The sequence below is a fragment of the Raphanus sativus genome, chromosome 5 (genome assembly GCF_000801105.2).
Source record: "Raphanus sativus cultivar WK10039 chromosome 5, ASM80110v3, whole genome shotgun sequence".
NCBI lineage: Eukaryota > Viridiplantae > Streptophyta > Magnoliopsida > Brassicales > Brassicaceae > Raphanus > Raphanus sativus.
Genome location: NC_079515.1, coordinates 771,902 through 791,356, shown reverse-complemented (window position 1 = coordinate 791,356; position 19,455 = coordinate 771,902). Strand labels below are relative to the sequence as shown.

Sequence of the window (19,455 nt, the reverse complement as noted above, 5' to 3'; positions counted from 1 at the left end):
TGAAAAAAGTCTTCAAATTTGTTTAAGATTTTTTTTTGTTAAAATCTTACTAAAATGTTTGTGGCCTCCAATATCTCATGGACGTCCCTTATAGATTAAACTCTATTTCCTCTGGCTAAGATCTCTCTATATATCCTTCAGTCTGAGCTTCTTTTTTTCAGTTGAAATCAGCAACATCCAATTCTCCTTGTGCTCGAACATCTCTTACTTTCTATATGCTGCCATGTTTTGTTTCTGATTTAGATCCTAAGATTCTTGCTGAACGAAAATGAATATGGTTTCAAGCAAGGCCGTGCCGAGTACAAATCAAGACTTGAAGCATTGAAAAAATATATTACTATAGGGACCAATTCTGAACAGAAATAATTAAGTACTTGTGTTGGTAATCTACTTATTAGAAGTAGACAAGGTGCGCAGTCCAGTTCTTCTTCATAACATTTTAAATTCTCATAATCTTGGGTGGCCAAATAAATAATTGGACTACGTATGGGCTGATCGTTTTGGTTTGGTGTGTTGATATCAGGAGAGAAGAGAGATATTGAATGAGAAAATCAGCCAGCTTAGTTCAGCCATTGATAATGTTTCGGCGCGTCTTAGAGGCCGTGGAAGCGGCAGGAACAGCAAGAACAGTGCTTCGCGGTCTGTCCCCGTCGAAACTGACCCTAAAGCAGAAGCTACTGCATGAATGATTGAAGAAGGAAGCTCTATTTTTAATCAAGCTTTCTTTTTTATTCAAATTTTTAAGCTCTGTGTAAATGGAAGATTGTGGATTCAAAAGATTTATAGAAGACCTTGATAAAAGGGGCAACCCTTTTTCAAGTTTGATTTTATATCCAAGTAGATTAACAAGTATGAATCACTTGTTGAATGGATGAAGTTGCTTTGAGAGTCAAAACATATACAATAGAAAAATATACATTTCCTAAATCTTAAGCTTGAACTTATGATAAAGTAAACTTTTCTCTTATGTAATATTCCAGGTTAGTTGTTAGTACATTGATTTCTTCTTGTAATTTGCTTCCTTCTCCTACTCTTGCAGTGATAATATAATGGATCCATGTTTTCCGTTTTTAAGTATGAGCTAACCGGTAGATTCACACATATACATTCGGTTTGGCGCTGCTTTCACATTATTATTGTTACATTTGTTTTTTCTGGTTAATCAATTAAACTAATACAAATTAAAATCTACTCTGTGAAACAACATTAGTCACAAAATGGAAAGAGTATATCATAGAATTATAGTTTGACAGAAAATAAAAGATCGATGAAATGATCTAATCACTGAAGGAGAGTAACTCCTTTATAAAGGTTACTTGGAGTTAGTCTCCAAATATAAAGGTTTCTAAAGCAACTTTTTGTTTTCATCGTCACTTCATTCATTGAATGTGCTCAAAAGTTTCGATGAGTCATGCTTTGTGTCAAAATGAATGTGCTAAATCTTTTATTATTTGGAAATTTCTCAAAATGCAGATAACCCTTAATCTTTCAAAAAGACATTTCTTCAATCATAGAACTTCCATGTATGGGGAACAACCAAAGGATGAGAAGACTCTAATGAAGTTGGTTGATAAAGTGATACGATTGAAGCTACTGCCAGTGAAAAGGAGAGGTATGAGATACATAGAAGAAGGGCTGAGAGTTTGGTTTGGTACAAGAATATCTTGAAGATGAGAAGATTAGGATTTTATTTAGTTAATATATTTTCGATTCTTGTACATATCAAAACAGTAGCACTTGATGTAACAAGGTTTTGATTGAATACAATTTCACATTTCATTCAAAAAAATATATGTAAAATTACACAATAATCTGGACTAAGTAGACTTTGTAAACCAGTCTGACCATATAAACACCTCACTGAATAATATGCTTTCTGAATTTGATATGAAAATTTGAAAAATATACAGGAAAGATGATAATTCGTAATCAGATTAGATATTTCTGTCAGATTAGTCTAATCCACCAGGCTGCGCTGTGTTAGGAAAAGTACTTTTTGATAGTACTTTCTACTTTTACTCCTTTTAAAAGTAGATATAAAGTTAAACAGAATATTTCAAGTTAAAAAGAAGTACGGTGCAATTGTACTACATCCACGGAAGAGAGATCCAAAGGGAACAAAACAAATCACCTTTAGCCTTTGCTGTGTTTAGTCACTGTCTTATCATCTTCATCATTCATCTCTTCGTCTTCGCTTTGTCAACCAAAGTACGTGCGTGCCTTTGGCCTTTCATTAAGTCTTTCAATGAGTGAAAGATACAAAACACATGAAATGAACAAACAAATAAATGTGTTTGAGTGAGCTATCCACCATATGAATCATACTACTGATATTATTATTTTTTATACTACTGATAGTTAAATTTGCTTCGAACTGTTTATTCGTGAATATAGACATTGAAAAGGTTGATTTGGCTAACTAACTTTATAAAAAATTGTCTTGGTTGAGTAATTTCCAAATAATAAAAGATAAAATAACGAAGAAAAAGAAGAATGGCAACTTGGCTGTAATGTGTGGCACTGCAACATTTTGCTTCTACACGTAATCACAAACATGCCTACTTGTCACGCCAATTATTGTTAGATTTTTGGGTTTATATGCGAAAAATATTATGTGAAAAAGTTAAATGTTATATTTGTCAACCTTATCATTTTATATGTTGTATGATGTATATGATACGACGTTTGCTGTACTCTCTTGTCCATTTAGTGAGCCGAGTGGTCCTTCGCCGATTATTTTATATTCTGATATATATCTTTTGGCTGATTCTAAAATGCAACAAGGATACACAACTGGTAATTTTATAGCTTGGATCATCACAAATTTATCACACATATGGTAAATACAATTTGTTTTAACTACATAGTAACCACACAACTTGGTTACTATTTCTTTTTGAAGTAATTTAGATCCATATTTTGAAATATATTATAACTTTAACCACATGAAAATATACAGCATCTTTAAATGAATAAAATTATGGTTATTAGTTATAATTTGACTTAAGGTAGAGGAGAACAAAAGAAAATAGAATCTACTATTATATAAAGGCGTCATTGGCTTCACCAAACATCACGACCTTAAAAATCAGAGATTCCAGTTTTCATACTCTTCTCTCTCTCTCTCTCTCTTAATACGATTCTGATTCTATTTTTATCACCAACCATTCTCCAATTTTCTCTGCCATGGGACACGGAACAATGGCGACACCACCGACCACCACCACCATCCCCGCCAAGACGACGCTCATCTTCACGTACGGAACCCTGAAGAGAGGATTCTCGAACCACGTCCTGATGCAAGATCTGATCCGATCAGGCGACTCATCTTTCAAAGGAGTCTACCAAACCCTAGACAAGTATCCCCTCGTCTGCGGACCGTACCGAGTCCCTTTCCTCCTCAACAAGCCTGGATCAGGCCATCGCGTGACGGGAGAGCTTTACGCCGTTTCTCCTCGCGGTCTCTCGCGTCTCGACGAGTTGGAAGGGATCACTCGAGGCCATTACGTGAGGCAGCCAATCCGCCTCGCTGCTGAGAAACAAGGAGGAGGAGATCTAGAGTCGTGCGTGGTTGAGGCGTATTATGCGCACAAGAGCTACGATGAGAAGCTGTGGGAAAGGAGTAGTGGGAGGTCGTTCGGCGCGTACACGGAGAACGAAGCGCGTGGATACGTGAAGCGTAAGGATCGACCGCAGCATCTTACCTTCTTGGACCATATCCGTATTTTTGTTTCTTCTCCATGTGATTGATTTTTATTTTCCTTTGTCACCGCCTTTTTTAAACCTTTTCTCGGGAAATGAAATAAGAAAGTACAAACGCAAACCACCAGTTTCATTCACCAGTGGGACCGCACCGGTTAGTTGTCTCCGTACGACGGTTGTTGTTAGTTGTTACCGATGGGCAATTTGATTAGAGGTTCTGTGATTGTTACTTGGATGTTAACTTTTAAGTGTTAACATAATATAATCAATCTCTCCGTCTTTGGTCGCTCGCTGTCGTTAATTTCATAAGCTTTGGTTAGTCGGTGTCTTTACTTCAGGTTCTGTTTTTATGTCTCTTATATCCGTATCCAATCTTTGTTTTTTCCTATTATAAAGCATAAGTTGTTATATAATTCATGCAAACTAAAATTCAAATTATTTTGTTTATCTGACAACAAGTTTTTAAGGTCTATTGGATTATAGATTGAACTAATCTCTGCTCTATGTGATGTGATTTTGTTGTCATTCACTAATCAAGCTCGGGAAAACCAACTTAAATTAATCCGTCATGTTACCAAACTATTCCGGGTTAATAATTTTTTTTGAGACCAATTATTTGATCTTTTAATACTGCCATTTGCATTTTATATGAACTGAAACATAACATACTCCAGATAATTCATATTGTCAAGAAACAACCAGCCTTGCCCATGTCACTACAATCTGAAAAGGAGAAAATAAATTTAACATTTTTGTTTGACAAAACTTTTACTACTCCAAAATACTTATACAGCCGGTTAGTCCTTTTCTAAACACCTCACCAACTCCAGTTGACATGTGTAGCAAGCAGGAGACTTGTCCAGGATGTAACGCATAGTATTATTAACCCCGAATGCTACTTAATCATATTCGCTTTTCTATTAGTTAAAAGTCTTTCATTCAATGATGTGGGTGTGCTGGCTGGGTACAGGTATTTGTACTTTAGGTTCCAACTGTTTAACTAATGAGTAATAACTACTATAAATAAACACCCAGCTCAAAATTCGGCTCAGTTCGGGACGTTAATCCGGACCGACCCAGTTACTGCCCCTATGACAACGGATAGTCTTAAAGCCATAGGTTTGTGTAGCGTCGGGCCTATACAAAAGGCTTTTTTTCTTAGATCCAGAGATTGACATGCAATGCGGTAATGGGTTTGAACATTTTCTAAGCGAGAGAGTTTTTAGTTGTTTTCAAAAGCTTTTGTTTTTCTGTCGGCCTTTTTCGTTTAGAATGAAAAGGCCCAGTTGAGGAGAATACAGATTGAATAGAAAGGCCATTTTAAATACCATTTACACCTTTAATTTAAAACTTAAACCCACCATTTATTTATGTTGCACAAAAAAAACCCACCATTTATCATTTTATCCTATCTAATGAAAGTATGGTTTCAAAGTTTTAACAAGAAAATAAAGCAATTGGTTAGATAGTGTTGGATGAAATGATTATGGAAACGACTCGAGTTACCAACCGCGGTTACATGTTAATTATTTTGGTGGTTACTAATCACAAAGAGTTATTCGTTTGCAACAAATTAACACATATAGACAATCATTAATATAAATATATATTGTCAATCTAATTACTAGTATTTCTCAATTCATTAAATTCTGGTTGGTGCTTTATTTTGAATCTAATCAAACAATAAAATAATTTTGGATGGGTAACCACATTTTATCTTTCACATTAACTATCTGTAATTTTAATAAATGTTCATTTAAAAACCGCACTTGGATCGGACTAACGATATTTTCTCTTCCACATTAACTATCATTAAATAGTAGAGGTTTTTAGTTTTATATAAGGATTTTCATTTTACAATAAAGGCTAGTCTTCACCCCTAACCTCACGTTTAAGTTGATGATCAATAAAATTATTTATACGTTATGTATTTTAGTCATAATCGTTTGCGTTTATCTCGTAGGATCGGAATGCGAATCGGAACTTTAGTTGTTTAAATTTTTTATTTTATTTTATATAATTATATATATGCTTTAATTTTCGCTTTTAGTAATAGGAAGAGTGAGTGAGGGAGAGTGGCCACTCTGGAGACAAAACCCCACCAACTTCTATCATTCTCTCTGTTGGTTCGTTCATCAAATCGTTTCCTTAATCTGATGAACTGAAATCATTATGTCTCTCCCTCCCTCTCTCTCTCTCTCTTGATCTCTACTCAAACATGGCAATTTGATTTTTGATGAGCAAAATTTGTTTTTTTTTTCTTTTCTTGCAAAGCTCACCAAAGATTCAAAAGTTTTAATACTGTTGTTATCTGTGTCATCACTTCACACATTCAAATTTGGCTATGGCTTCTAAGATTAAGTAAGCTTCTCCAATCTCTCTTCAAAGTTACGTCTTTTTTACGTTGGAGGATGTTTTCGTCGATTCAAATTCCGATCTGATACAGAGTTTCTTTGAGGCTGTATGATCGAGTAGATCTGATAGGTTTGGGGTTTATGGTTTAATCTCGTTTTAAAAAAGGAATCTATTTTTAGTACATGATCATTGTTTACTCGTCTGATTGTAGTTTTTTTTTTTAAATCTCATTAAGCTGATTTATTCACTTATATGTTTTTTTATGTAGAGTTCTTAGCTCTTGTCTTTATCTTGATTTGTTTATTTGATTTCAGTTTTGTTCTTGTCTCCTGAGGGAGTCTTGTTTCTTATTCTATTTAATCAGTGACTGTTTTATTTGGTTTATCTTTGAACCAGAAGCGGTAAATATTCCCTTTTTTTTAGCTACAAACATTTGGTTAAATTCATGATGCTTCTTGTAAATATTTTTTGTGATATGTTTTCATGTGAGCTGAGATTTTCATAATTTTGTTGTTTTAATTATCCGAAGCTGGATCAAATGCCTTGCCAAGATTTTGATCAGTGGACCCCAAAAAAACTGAGATCTCTATGCAGTATATACTTCATGGCAGAGAATCACTGGCTCTGTCTGATGCATTCAATGTTGTTGTGCTTGTGTTACTTATCACTCACTAGCATTGATTATTAAAGTGGTAGTTAAATATCTCACTTTGGTCTCCTTTTGCTTGCCTGATGATAAGACTTTTTGGGTTGTTTTTATGAAGCAGAACTGGTGCATCCGAAACCACTCTGAGCAAATCATCTCCAGGATCTCTGAGAGTGCCTAAACTGACCCGCATTACGACTAGATCTGAACCTAATACTCCTTCACCAACTCAACAACACTCACGACTTGACCGCTCTTCTGCTAATTCAAAGCCTCCTTCTGAAAAGAGGTCTCCTAAAGTTCCAACTCCACCAGAAGTAAGTGTGTTAAACTAACACTCTGCTTTTAACTGTTAGATATCTAATGATTGTTGTTTCGCAGAAAACTCAAACACGGGCTGTGAGAGCATCAGAGTCTCATCAGCCTAGGTTGGTCCAGATGAAGGAAGATCTGAGGAGAGCGAATGAGGTGATAGCATCGCTAGAGGATGAAAAGGCTAAAGCACTTGATGAGCTGCTCAAAGCGAGGAAAGACGCTGAAGAGGCTTCAGAGAAGGTCGAAGAGGCCTTGAAAGCTCAGAGAGAGGCAGAGGAGAGTTCCGAAATCGAGAAATTCGAAGCCGTGGAGGCAGGGATAGAGGCAGTTCAGAGAAAAGAAGAAGAGATGAAGAAAGAAATCGAGAGACTCAAGAGCAACCACGCTTCCGAAGCTTCAGCTGCTCTACGGGAGCTGGAGAGAGTGAGGCAAGAGCTGGTGGCAGCTAACGAGGCCAAGAGCAAGGCTCAGAGCGAAGCAGATGAGGCTACCAAGATGGCTGCCATCCACGAGGAGAAAGTGGAGATCTTATCCTCTGAGCTGATACGGTTGAAGGCTTTGCTGGATTCCACCAGGGAGAAGGAAACAATCTCAAACAAGGAGATTGCTTCGAAGCTAGGAGGGGAGATAGATGTTCTGAGAAGAGAGCTTGAGAAGGCGAGAGGTTTTGAAGCAGAGGTAAAGGAGGTGGAGATGGTCGTGGAGAGGCTTAAGGGGGAGTTAGAAGCTGCGCAAGGTTGTGCTGAAGAGTGGAGAAACAGAGCAGAAGAGTTGGAGGAAGCTGATGAGCTCAAGAGATCTGCATTGGTTTCTCTTGTAACTGTAAGGAAGCAGCTGGAAGAAAGCGACGGTAGATTGGAGGGTATGGAGTCCAAAGTCACTGATCTCAAGGAGAAGATCAGGTTGTTGGAGACGGTGGTTGCTAGGAAGGAGGAGGCTCTTGAGGAGTGTGAAGAGCGGTTGAGTGTTGCAGAAGTAGAGTTATCTAAGGCCGAGAGAGAGCTTGAAACTGTGAAGGAGGAGGTGTTAAAGAAGGAGCGAGATGCTATGGAAGAGAGAAGCAAGCTCTTGTCAGAGCTGGGGAGATGGAAAGAGGAAGAGGAGAAGAGCAAGAAAGCTATGGAGAGTTTAGCTTCAGCATTGCACGAAGTGTCAAGCGAAGCACGCGAGTTGAAAGAATCTGAACGGCAAGTGGAAGATCTGAAGCTGGTCATGAGAGAAACGAGCGACAAGTACGAGAAGATGCTGGAGGAGGCGAGGCATGAGATAGATGTTCTCGTCAACGCGGTGGAGCAGACCAAGAGAGAGTTAGAGAGCTCGGTGGTGGACTGGGAGATGAGAGAAGCGGGTTTGGTTAGCCATGTGAAGAGATTCGATGAGGAGGTTTCTTCAATGAGTAAAGAGATGAACAGGTTGGGTGGTTTGGTGAAAAGGACTAAGGAGGAAGCTGATGCGGCGTGGAAGAAGGAAGCAGAGATGAGAGATGGGTTGAAAGAAGTGGAGGATGAGGTGATTTATCTTCAGGAGACTCTCAGGGAGGCGAGAGCTGAGAGTTTTAAACTGAATGAGAAAATGTTGGATAAGGAGACAGAGTTTCAGAGCGTTGTTCATGAGAATGATGTGCTCAGAGTGAAGCAGGATGAGTCTCTGAAGAAGATCGATGAGTTAACGAGGCTACTAGAGGAAGCTTTGGCTGAGAAACATGATAATAAAGTTGAGGTCAGTGAGAGCGAGAAGGACTATGATTTGCTTGAGTTCTGTGAGGAGAATGGTCATAGAAGTGTAGAAGAGAAGGACAGAGAAGAGAAAGATGATAATAGAGTTGAAGTTGAATTTAAAATGTGGGAAAGTTGTGAGATTGAGAAGAAAGAAGCTTTCCCCAAGGAGAAACCAGAGCAAGAGGCTCCAAAAGAAGAAGTAGAAGACCAAAGCGAGAAAACATCACCTGAAAACATGAAAGAAAGCAGAGAAGATCGGGTGGTGAATGAGGAGAAGGAGAAGAAGATTAAGAAGAAGACTCTGTTTGGTAAAGTTGGGAATCTTCTAAAGAAGAAAGGACCTGTGAATCAGAGATAAAATGAAAAACATCTCTTTGATTTTTCACTACAGTTTTTTTTTCTGTGTGGTATTGCTTATTACATGATGCAGATACACACATCTCTCTTCATATCATCTTGACTTATTCCTATGTGTTCTTATATTTTTCTTTTGTGTTTATGGCTTCTGAAATAGGTTTTGTATTCAGTTTTTTTTTTCTTTGGTTCTGATTCTTTTCTTCTTTGGTTTTTTTTTTAACCTATTGTGTTCTTTGTTCTTATGTAATCAACAAACTCAGAACAAGATCTCTGTTTATGTAAAGGTTTGTGATTTTGTTCTTGCTCCTTAAGATTCCCTGTTTCTTGACTGTGAAGAGCTTAACTACAAAGACCTTTCAATTATAGCTTGGTTCTTCGAAAACTGGCTGGTGACTTGCAACGCAAGTTCCTGAAGTTGAGTAACTTACAAGTTTCTCACGGTAAAAAAAAAGTTTATTTACCTTTTATTATACCGTCCTAACCCTAAGCTACCTACTATAGGCATTGCAACAAAAAATAAGTCAAAGTTGTGCTGGTTTCGTAGTCTGCGACTTATGAACTGATAACAAAGCCGAGAAAGGTAAAATCGTTGTTTCAAATAAGCAAGTTATCTAGTTTAACGAAAACTTTGTTTACTTACTGAAGTATAAAATATACTTAAGAGGGTAAAAGAGATATGATTGTTCATCTATTCCATTCATCTTTGAAGAGTTGAATCTATGTATAGTCGTATAGGAAAAGTAGCTTTTCTGTCCTGCGTATTTAAACGAAAAACTAGAAGTGTATGTTTATTCAGAAGTAGGTTAATTATATAATATGTATATACTTGTTTCTTAAATCTATACTATTATTTATGAAGTGATTTTGCTTACTTATCATGTATTCCATGATTTTAGTTAATTTTGCTTATTTGTCATGTTTTCAATAGTTTTAGGTAATTTTATTTATTTATTATATGCTTAATAATTATAATTAATAGTTTTGTTTATTTTTAATAATTTTAATTAAACATGTGATTTAAGATAATCATAATATTATAACATCTTATTTAGTATATATCATTTTATTTATAATTATTTTTAATATCGCTGGTTGATTCTTATTTTGATGTTTTAAGTAAAATTTTAAGTAATTTTGCTTATTTTCATTGGTTTAAGTAATTTTGCTTATTTATCATATACTTAATAAATATAATTAATAATTTTACTTATTTTATATTTTAATTAAACATGTGATTTAAGACAATCACAATATTAAATCATCTTATTCAGAATATATCATCTTATTTATGATTATTTAACTTTTGGATATATATTGGTTGATTCTCATTTTGGTGTTTTTTTATTAAATGCTCATTTTTGGTATATGTTTCAGATTGATACTAAATATTAATTGATATAAGATATGTATATTTGGTGCATCCAAATTTTATATTGTTGGTTCATTATTTCATTATCTGTAAGTGATTAACTATACAATAAGTGCTAACACAAGAAAAACTATCTAAGATATCTGAAATTTTTTTTTCATGCTTTATATAAGTAAAGTTTTTTAATGCGCCAAAAGCATGAAAACAATTTATGCTAATGGTTTTTGAAAATTTATAAATTTTTGAAATATTATTTTAATGGTATTTAATATTTATAAATTTTTGAAATTTTTTAAGCCCGCAAGTGCGGGCAAAATTAACACCTAGTTTGTTATTATCTATCAAACTTCTCTAGATAATGAGCCAGATAAAGTCTTATGCGTAAAAAAAACATCTTATGCGTATTGAGCCAAATTATCTACCAAATCTTGCATTGCGTTCCTGCGTATATTTTTTAAACCTACGACGTTCTTTTCTTATGGAGATTAGAGATGACATTAGGGATTTTGAGCCAAATTAATATTGATTTAAATTTATAATTGTGGGTTAAATGAATCCATATGATGGTTTATGAATCTATTGCTTATGAATTTCTGTTTGAATCAGTAACCAAACATATATATAAGCGTCATAATTTTTCTCAAAATAAAAACATATAAGGGTCATACTATCAGTCTTGTTTCGTCCACTAGTGACAGTGCATGAAAAGAAAAAGTTCTCTAGATCCTAACGTGACGTTACATTGCATGGCTTGTAAGAGATAATTGAACATTTTTATGATGATTAAGTGAATTAGTTACTATTTAAGCTATGTTGTGTTATGCTTTGGTAACTACGAGCATTATAGCAAAATTAATCAGGTTTTATATTGCGTGAGTGTATAATTTATTTTAATCTGTCCTTTAGCAAACATTGAAGGTTTAATCATATGTGTACGTATATTATAATACACAAATTACACTTAATTCTATGTATCATTTATGTGCCGTGTACGATTTTTAAAGCACATAAAAGGATTAACGTCCGCGCGTATTTGTAATTTTACGGCGTTGGTTTAAGGAGAAAATTACTATATAGATTAAGATAGTTTTTTTTTTTTTGAAACTGAAGATTAAGATAGTTTAGGCTTGTCCTTTTACTATTTTCAGGAGATTGGAATTTTACCACTAGTTCTTTGGAAACTTTTATCATTGAAAATTACAAAGAGCATTCTTCTTCTTTTTTTCTGATGATTCGGGTCATCCGATCCTAGTCTCAAACAGAGCCGAGCTTGAGGGGAGGAAGATGAAGCGTTAAATATATAATAAATAAAAGTAAAAAAAAACTGTTTATATTAAGATATCAAGCAGATTTTAGGTTCTATAATTTATATATGAAAAATGTTTAAATAATCAATATATATATGTAACTGTAGTTGTATAAGTGTTAAATATATAATAAATAAAAATTAAAAACAGTTTATAAAAATAATAATAAGATATCAAGCAGATTTTAGGTTCTATAATTTATATATGAATAAATTTTATAATAAAACTACTCACATAAGGAAATTATTATTTTTTGTTGCTAAATTTTTTATTTTTTCAACCGAATGAGAACCAAGTTTTGATAAAAATAATTTTAATATTTAGATAAAATTGAAAATATATTTTCATTTTTGGATAGGGCTCCGAGAATCTTAGAACCTGCTCTGGTCGCAAAACCCCGACTATCCCGGAAGTCAGAAACAAGAGTCAATTGCTTAATTCTCTTCCAAGGCAGATTAAACGCAAGGAAACCACTGACCAACACCGCGTTAGTTTATATAGCTTTAAACCATACTAGTTTCAACGTATGCAAATAGTTGACCTGTGACGGGCTCTCATGTTGAAAAACTAGACTAGCCTCCATGATAAAACTCACGATGCACAGCTGATTTGATCATTTTTATTTTCCACAAATTTTGTAAACAAAAATTATTCCAACAATTTCGAATAAATCAGATATATTAGCCTATTAATAGACTAGTTGAGCATGTGGGTTTTCGAGGAAGATTAATCTCCATACAATTGATTAGTCATACTCATACGTAGTCAGTCGAATCACTAATCAATACTTCATCAGTGAGATTTAATTTTCTTAGAAGTGAATAGTGTTTTTGTAGTTAGTAGATACATTTAGATAACAAATAAGAATTTATTATTTACATTTAATCAAGCAAGAAATTTGAACGCACGAAACACGCTTTCGGGGGCAAATATAATTTACTCTCTTACACTAGAATCGATCATAGTATTATAAATTTTTGAAAACACCATAAAACACCATAATGGACTTAGTTTAAGGAAAAAGAAACACCATAATGCACTTAAGATCATGTCCTAAGGTAAAACCGTAGGTCCATAGACGAACTATAAAATATGTTAGTGGTTATAGAAAAATCAACAGTGAGAATGCCGTCACGTTCGGATTAGTTGGAATCTTCTGATGCACGAAATTTTTTTTCTTATATTTTAATTAAAACTGTCATCAATCAAGAATTGTTACAATTAATATAGATACTTTGTCACGTATATGTATATTAATATTTTTTTTGAAAATTGAATCACTAAGAACATAATTATAAGATAGTTTTGAACCATCACTAAAGTGCTAGAATTTTCTCTTGTAACTAAAATTTAAACTATATTTTTAATTATTTACTTTTTGGATGTCTAAACATTTGATTAAAATTTAGAATGCGGTGTATATATGTATAATGTTTGTATTAGGCCTCTTAAAATTCAAAATTGATGTCAGCAACATATATATAAATGCAGACTGTATAAATGACACGTACAAAGATTTACTTACAAGGATCAAGAAAATTTTTAGTAGATGGAAAAGGTTAGGGCTTTGGGGTCCCATGGGCTTGTACAATCTCAGACAAAATAGTTGGCGTGTCTTTATGTACTTAAAACTAGATTTACACCAATAATGATCTACCATATCGACACAATTAAATTCATTTTAAATTACCAAAATATAATATACAGCATGTAATGTTTTTGAAATAGAAAAAATGATATCTTTACATATAATTGAATAATTTGATTTTATGTTGATTTGATGTGTGTATGGTTGAAATGTGTCATTAGTTAACCAGAGATCAGTAATCCATACTATTATAGAGAGATAGAGACACTATCCGTATCTTATGCAATATGTTTTTGGAGAGTTGGGTCATCGTAACATTATAAATATATTCTGAAAATTGGAATAATTATTCTACTAGTACATAAACATACATGATTCATAGCTCAGGTCCTATATAATGTGTTTCTCAGCATAATTTATTCGATGACAAAAAGAATATAAATGATTTAGGACATGATTTCGCGGGGAAACCTTTTTTTTGTTTGATAAGTGATCGAGATATTGGTTCTTCAGTTCCACGGAAATTCAAAGGGTGATATAAATTCTTATAATAAGAAAATAATAGAATGAATATATATGATAAGAGTGGAGATTACTCATCAACATGAGAAAAGATATATAAGAAATTGTCACCAGAAATCCTAACGTTCCGCTGGATATAGTATCCTAATCCTTTCCACAATAAGTTCACACATATAATAGATCAATTAAAATTTTATATTTTCTTTAATAGATCTGTTGTAATTTAAACGATATATTATGTTCCATTCATTCTTTAGATATTTAGCTCTTATAAGTAACTTTTTTAGTCTGTTTTTTTTTAAGTTCGAGAAGAATTACATTGTCAACATGAATTAGTTGCAGCAACTTTTATTCCAGATTGCTTCACAAACTTGAACATCTCCTCCTCGTTTTTTTTCCTCCACCACTCGCTAAGGACACTTTCGTCATATCATTATTTGATAGGATTAACGTCAAAAGGAGACGTCACAAAAGCTAACTAAGATCTCCTTGTTCCGACAAGTCACAACACAGACGAAAGCCTCTTCCATGTTTCTATATATAAACCAAAGAACACAGCACTTACCCTCATTAACTAAGATTTTGGCTTCACAATTCTTCTCCATCTCTTGTCTCTCTTCCTGCAGGTATATCACTTACACATACATATAAACATAAAATACTTAACAATTTCCTACACAAACCCGATTTTCTTTTCAAAAGTACATTTACTAATTTGTTATAATATTAAGGATATTATTATTGTTTTTGTAACTATTATTTTTGAAGGCAGTATTATTCATTCACAACATTTCAGTTTGTCACAAGTCTATTCAGTGGTTATCTAATTTATGTCAAGATGTTTTTTCAACTTACAGATCCATATATTACATGCTATAATGGGAAGATCACCGTGTTGCGATGAGAACGGGCTAAAGAAAGGGCCATGGACGCCTGAAGAAGATCAGAAACTGATAAATCACATACAAAAACACGGTCATGGAAGCTGGAGAGCTCTTCCAAAGCAAGCCGGTCTAAATAGGTGTGGGAAAAGTTGCAGATTGAGATGGACTAATTACTTGAGGCCAGACATCAAAAGAGGAAACTTCACTGCCGAAGAAGAACAAACCATCATCAACCTTCATTCTCTTCTTGGAAACAAGTAATTATTTTATTTTTATTTTTTGTCTTCAGTTGATTATTTTATTTGCTTTAGTTATTATATTTGAGATCATGAGCGAAAAAAGAAAACTACTACGAATTTTTAAAAATTAATTGTTATTGTGTTATGTTTTTTTTTTGTTTGAGAAAAATGTGTGGTTAATGTTTGAACGTTAATCTTGTTGTTTTTAAGCGATGGCTTTTTATTCTTTTGGTAAAACTATTTGTTTTTTAAAAACACTTCAGATGAAAAATAAGTTAACTGGGAAAAAAATAACAACAATATAGTAGTGTGTGATATGTTTTTGTAACATCTCTTTCGTTATATATGATTATACTAATTAAATTTAACATTTTAATACATAACTAGATATTTCTGACTCGTCTTTAAAATGGACAGATATATTTTTGTTTTATATTTTTTAAAAAAATTAATATTTATATTTGTGATTTTGATTATATTTATGTTTTTGATTATATTTGTGTTTTTATTTGTATAATATTTTTTCTTAAATGATTAATAAGAGATTTTAATCAATACTATTGAAATAGTTAGACCACATTTATATCAAAAAGTCATGTTCCTATTTTAATAGTATTGATTAATTAAATTTAATATCTCAATTATTCTAAAACTATAATCCAATTGTCACATCTAAAAGCGTAATTTTTACATATGTATGTATATATGTATATATGCTAGTATATAGTCTTGGTTAGTTGATGTATAAAAATCATACATATGTAAACCTACCACACTGGATAGTAGATGCATGCATACGTACTCGTCAACGATCAAGATTTTGAAGTTTATAATAGTTACTTGTTTTCTGGATTGAATAACTAATTACTTAATATAGCTTGAAATTTTGATATAATACGTAGAAGTCGTAACTAATCCCACCATATAATTATTAATTTAACTAATTATTTTCATATGTTTGGAAGGTGGTCGTCTATAGCTGGTCATCTTCCGGGAAGAACGGACAACGAAATAAAAAACTACTGGAACACGCATATTAGAAAGAAACTTATTCAGATGGGGATCGATCCAGTGACCCACAGGCCGAGAACTGACCATCTAAACGTTCTAGCCGCTTTACCGCAGCTTCTAGCTGCCGCAAATTTCAATAACCTGTTGACTCTAAATCAAAATATACAACCGGATGCAACAAGTATTGCTAAAGCCCAATGGTTACATAGTATGATGCAAGTCCTCAACAACAACAACAACAACAACACATCTTCTTCTTCCATTGACATTCATAACACCAACAATTATATCTTTGGCCAGTCTTCTTTCATAGAGAACCAACCAAATATTAGTGAAAATTTCTATGATCCAACCCAAAGCCTCTCTCACATTGATCATCAGCCTATGGATTCGTTTTCTAGCCCGTTTAGAGTATTTTCTCATCAAGATATTGTTCCTCCATTGATCTCGGCCTCTCCTGATGAGTCTAAACAAACCCAAATGATGATCAAGAACAAGGAGATTTTGAAGCATAATGAGCATACTTCAAACCCTTCCTCGACCCCAACGTTCGCACAAGACCATCAGCCTTGGTGTGACATAATTGATGACGAAGCAACTGATTCTTATTGGAAAGATATCATAGAGTGAGTTAGAGGACCTAAGCATTTTCACAGATATGGTTAATATTTTTACTGCTGAATGTGGACGAGTTCATAACATTAGTTTGTTTTTCCTTTTTGCATTGCAGGCAAACTTGTTCGGAGCCTTGGCCATTTCGTGAATAGAGACGAAAACAATACAATATGAGCATTCTTTTTTTCTGTGGATTTATACACACATGTACATTGTCAATTAACTTCCATACAGTTTGTGTTTTAAAATTTTCTTATTTTTTGGACCACGTATACAAAACATTGATACTGTACTAAACTGATTATCATACATTTGTATATATTATTTTCTCTGATTTTTTTCTTGGACATGTTTCTTTTTAATAGTAGTTTTCACGCATAAGAGCTTACAACTCTTAATTAAATCAGATATACTAATTCGTTGCTGAAGTGGTTGTTAAGATAATATTTCTATGGTTAAACTATGGAGATTTTATTTTATTTTCTCTTAAATATTCAATTTAGTTGGGCATGGTTAAGAAGAAGTGCACAAATACAGTCTCGAAAGTGACACAGTCTTATTTTTATTTGACTTTAAGAGGAGACAATAGAGATGTATAAGTATAATCAAATAGATGGTAGCCTTTAAAATCATTGTACATCTTATCTCTTGGCCACAAATCGTATATTTGTAAGACCAAATGTTTAGTTTAAGTAAAAACTTTACAGCCAAAGCAAAAAGATGACATTAGAATAACATAGTTCAAATCAAACACGCAAATGTTCATTTCAAGTGTTAAAAATTGTGACAGGAGAAACGTGTGTTAATATACGAACACTAATGCTGCTCAAATATTCTCAAGAAAATTAATCATAACGGAGAAACGTGTGTTAATATAACGGAGAAACGTGTGTTAATATACGAACACAAATGAGCTTACTCGCTCAATAATAGAAAACTTATTCGGCTAGTCGTCGCATTATTCTTTCTTATTAATAATTAATCTTTTTCCAAAATTTAACACTAAAGTTTTACTTGTGGATAATGATTTTGCAGAAAAGATGAAACGTGCAGTCACACTTTAAAGAAAAATTCTCGACAACAAAAATAGAAACCGCACCAAACACTACATCTGACAAAGAGCAGACTTCTTACAAAATATCCAAGAGTTAATCGACAGACATTGGCTCGGCTATGTTCCTCTGATCTTCGACGGCTGTCCGAATCTCATCAACTAGACTCTTCTGCTCATCTTCCATTGTGTTCTGCAACTCATCCACCTGTATGCCCAAAACCAAAATGTTACACAAATCACAAAACACATCAAACACGTAAACAAACAAACAAAAAAAAAAGTCTCGGACTTTAAAGACAATCATTACCACATGCAACAAGAGAGCAAACTGCTTCTTCCTCAGCTCAAGCAACCTCCAGCTGGCAGTGCTCTCAGCTTCAAGCTCAGCAATCTCCCTCTTCAACTCACAAATCACCTTCTCAGTCTCCGACCTCGGCGGCTGCGCGTAGATCAGCTTCCTAATCGTCTCGCACTCCTCCTTATGCTGCCTCTCGACCTTGCTCTCCTCGAGCTGCTTCTTCAGCTCCTCGATCTCACCTCTCGCCTGCGTGATCTGCCTCTCCGTCTCCTCCTTCACCTCCTCGAAGCTCTCCTTCTCCCTCAGGTTGGCCTCCACCACCGCCTGGCTCTTGAGCAGCGGGATCTCGAATGTGGCGAGCTCCTGCAGGAAGGCCTTCGCGAGGCGGCCGCACTCGCTGTAATTGTCCTCTTCCTTGTCGACTTCGAGGACGAAGGATGTGAACTTCTTCTGGAGCTTCTTTAGTGGAGGCTCGCCTCGCGTGGTGGTGGTTCGCGTGAGGAGACGGTTTTTTATGATCTTGTCATCGTCGACGGGGTCGAATGCGTAGGTTGGTTTGGCTGCTACGGTCTCTAATCTACCGGAGAGCCTCCTTGCTTTCACTGACATATCTCTCAATTCGAATCCTAATTTTGGATATTCCAAAACCTAATTGGATTACATGAACACTATTACGATCCAAGCAATCGAACCGAAGAAGTTAAACTATTTACTTACTTGAATTGATCCGTCTTGTGCAATCGAAACGGGGCCCTTCCTACAGTGGGAATCAAATGCTGATGAACCCTAAATCGAGAGTAATCTCTTCTCTTCTCCCTCACTTTCTCTCTCTCTCTCTCTTTTCGGGGGATAATACAAAAGAAAAAAAAGTACTGTCAACTTATATTTATTGCAAATTAGACATTATATTGTCATTTTGAACATATAACGCCCAGATTCAAGCCTGGCCCAAGTGAGTAGAGTAACCCATTTAATCGGGCCTCAAATATCATTCGGCTCATTTTATACTTTTGGGCACAGCCTGGCCTGATCATTACAATGCACATTTGTAATCGAACTGTGCTTATTTTCGTAACTTTTTTTCAGAAAAGAATGTTAAATTCATTCAAACAAAACAAATATTTTTTACAAATGAATGAGAGACTTTAGTTCTTAGAGATTTAATAGTTTTTCTAAGCAATGTTCTATAGGAAATCTATTTTAGACTTCTATCTTGTCGCAAACCAAGCGATCATGGCTCCATACGAATCGTATGAGACTATGAGTGATGTCTCATGCTCTGGATGGAGGAGATACAATTTCTTGTGATCAAGTCCACTATCTTTATCACTGTTGCTGCTGAGTTTGGTGTCTCTCCAGACTCCATGGTTCGTGCAGTTGTGTTCTTTCCAAAGAGTGTGCACAGTCGCCTCGAACACATAGCGGAGAAGTAAGAGATTGATTTTTCCGAGCTGGTGGTTCTTAAATACAAATGC

At 34.4% G+C, this 19,455-nt stretch overlaps 4 protein-coding genes across 8 annotated transcripts; 3 read left to right on the top strand and 1 right to left on the bottom strand.

Annotated features, from left to right (window-relative positions):
* Positions 1 to 3,066: 3,066 nt before the first annotated feature.
* LOC108859561 (putative gamma-glutamylcyclotransferase At3g02910) lies at positions 3,067 to 3,989 on the top strand. The gene has a single exon (XM_018633470.2). It carries the CDS (start codon positions 3,187 to 3,189, stop codon positions 3,748 to 3,750), a length of 564 nt encoding a protein of 187 aa, XP_018488972.1. The 5' UTR covers positions 3,067 to 3,186; the 3' UTR covers positions 3,751 to 3,989.
* A 1,762-nt stretch (positions 3,990 to 5,751) lies between these two features.
* On the top strand, positions 5,752 to 9,258 carry LOC108863042 (WEB family protein At3g02930, chloroplastic). Of its 3 annotated transcripts, none has more exons than XM_018637337.2 (3): positions 5,752 to 6,063; positions 6,825 to 7,020; positions 7,085 to 9,258. In XM_018637337.2, the coding sequence occupies exons 1-3, from the start codon at positions 6,047 to 6,049 to the stop codon at positions 9,092 to 9,094; spliced, it is 2,223 nt and encodes a 740-aa protein (XP_018492839.1). In that variant the 5' UTR covers positions 5,752 to 6,046; the 3' UTR covers positions 9,095 to 9,258. The 3 variants fall into 3 exon arrangements, with proteins under 3 accessions (XP_018492839.1, XP_018492838.1, XP_056866874.1); XM_018637336.2 differs by having other exon boundaries at positions 6,822 to 7,020; XM_057010894.1 differs by lacking the exon at positions 5,752 to 6,063 and adding an exon at positions 6,315 to 6,749.
* A 5,096-nt stretch (positions 9,259 to 14,354) lies between these two features.
* Positions 14,355 to 16,962, top strand: LOC130512679 (transcription factor MYB93-like). Its single transcript, XM_057010895.1, has 4 exons — positions 14,355 to 14,505; positions 14,737 to 15,020; positions 15,968 to 16,639; positions 16,744 to 16,962. The coding sequence occupies exons 2-4, from the start codon at positions 14,758 to 14,760 to the stop codon at positions 16,778 to 16,780; spliced, it is 972 nt and encodes a 323-aa protein (XP_056866875.1). The 5' UTR covers positions 14,355 to 14,505; positions 14,737 to 14,757; the 3' UTR covers positions 16,781 to 16,962.
* A 613-nt stretch (positions 16,963 to 17,575) lies between these two features.
* Positions 17,576 to 18,859, bottom strand: LOC108856678 (THO complex subunit 7B). Of its 3 annotated transcripts, none has more exons than XM_018630537.2 (3): positions 18,698 to 18,859; positions 17,990 to 18,606; positions 17,576 to 17,887 (listed from the first exon to the last, which is right to left on the bottom strand). In XM_018630537.2, the coding sequence occupies exons 2-3, from the start codon at positions 18,587 to 18,589 to the stop codon at positions 17,777 to 17,779; spliced, it is 711 nt and encodes a 236-aa protein (XP_018486039.1). In that variant the 5' UTR covers positions 18,590 to 18,606; positions 18,698 to 18,859; the 3' UTR covers positions 17,576 to 17,776. The 3 variants fall into 3 exon arrangements, with proteins under 3 accessions (XP_018486039.1, XP_018486038.1, XP_056866877.1); XM_018630536.2 differs by having other exon boundaries at positions 17,990 to 18,628; positions 18,698 to 18,858; XM_057010897.1 differs by having other exon boundaries at positions 17,990 to 18,648; positions 18,698 to 18,842.
* Between the last annotated feature and the right edge of the window lie 596 nt (positions 18,860 to 19,455).

Bases quoted from the DNA above. Each gene is read 5' to 3' on its own strand.
- LOC130512679 (XM_057010895.1), top strand. From the start codon at position 14,758: ATGGGAAGATCACCGTGTTGCGATGAGAACGGGCTAAAGAAAGGGCCA. The intron at 15,021-15,967 runs GTAATTATTTTA...TATGTTTGGAAG, and splicing joins CATTCTCTTCTTGGAAACAA to GTGGTCGTCTATAGCTGGTC. The intron at 16,640-16,743 runs GTGAGTTAGAGG...TTTGCATTGCAG, and splicing joins TATTGGAAAGATATCATAGA to GCAAACTTGTTCGGAGCCTT.
- LOC108863042 (XM_018637336.2), top strand. The intron at 7,021-7,084 runs GTAAGTGTGTTA...GTTGTTTCGCAG, and splicing joins AAGTTCCAACTCCACCAGAA to AAAACTCAAACACGGGCTGT.
- LOC108856678 (XM_018630537.2), bottom strand. From the start codon at position 18,589: ATGTCAGTGAAAGCAAGGAGGCTCTCCGGTAGATTAGAGACCGTAGCA. The intron at 17,888-17,989 runs GTAATGATTGTC...TTGGGCATACAG, and splicing joins TTGCTCTCTTGTTGCATGTG to GTGGATGAGTTGCAGAACAC.
- LOC108859561 (XM_018633470.2), top strand. From the start codon at position 3,187: ATGGGACACGGAACAATGGCGACACCACCGACCACCACCACCATCCCC.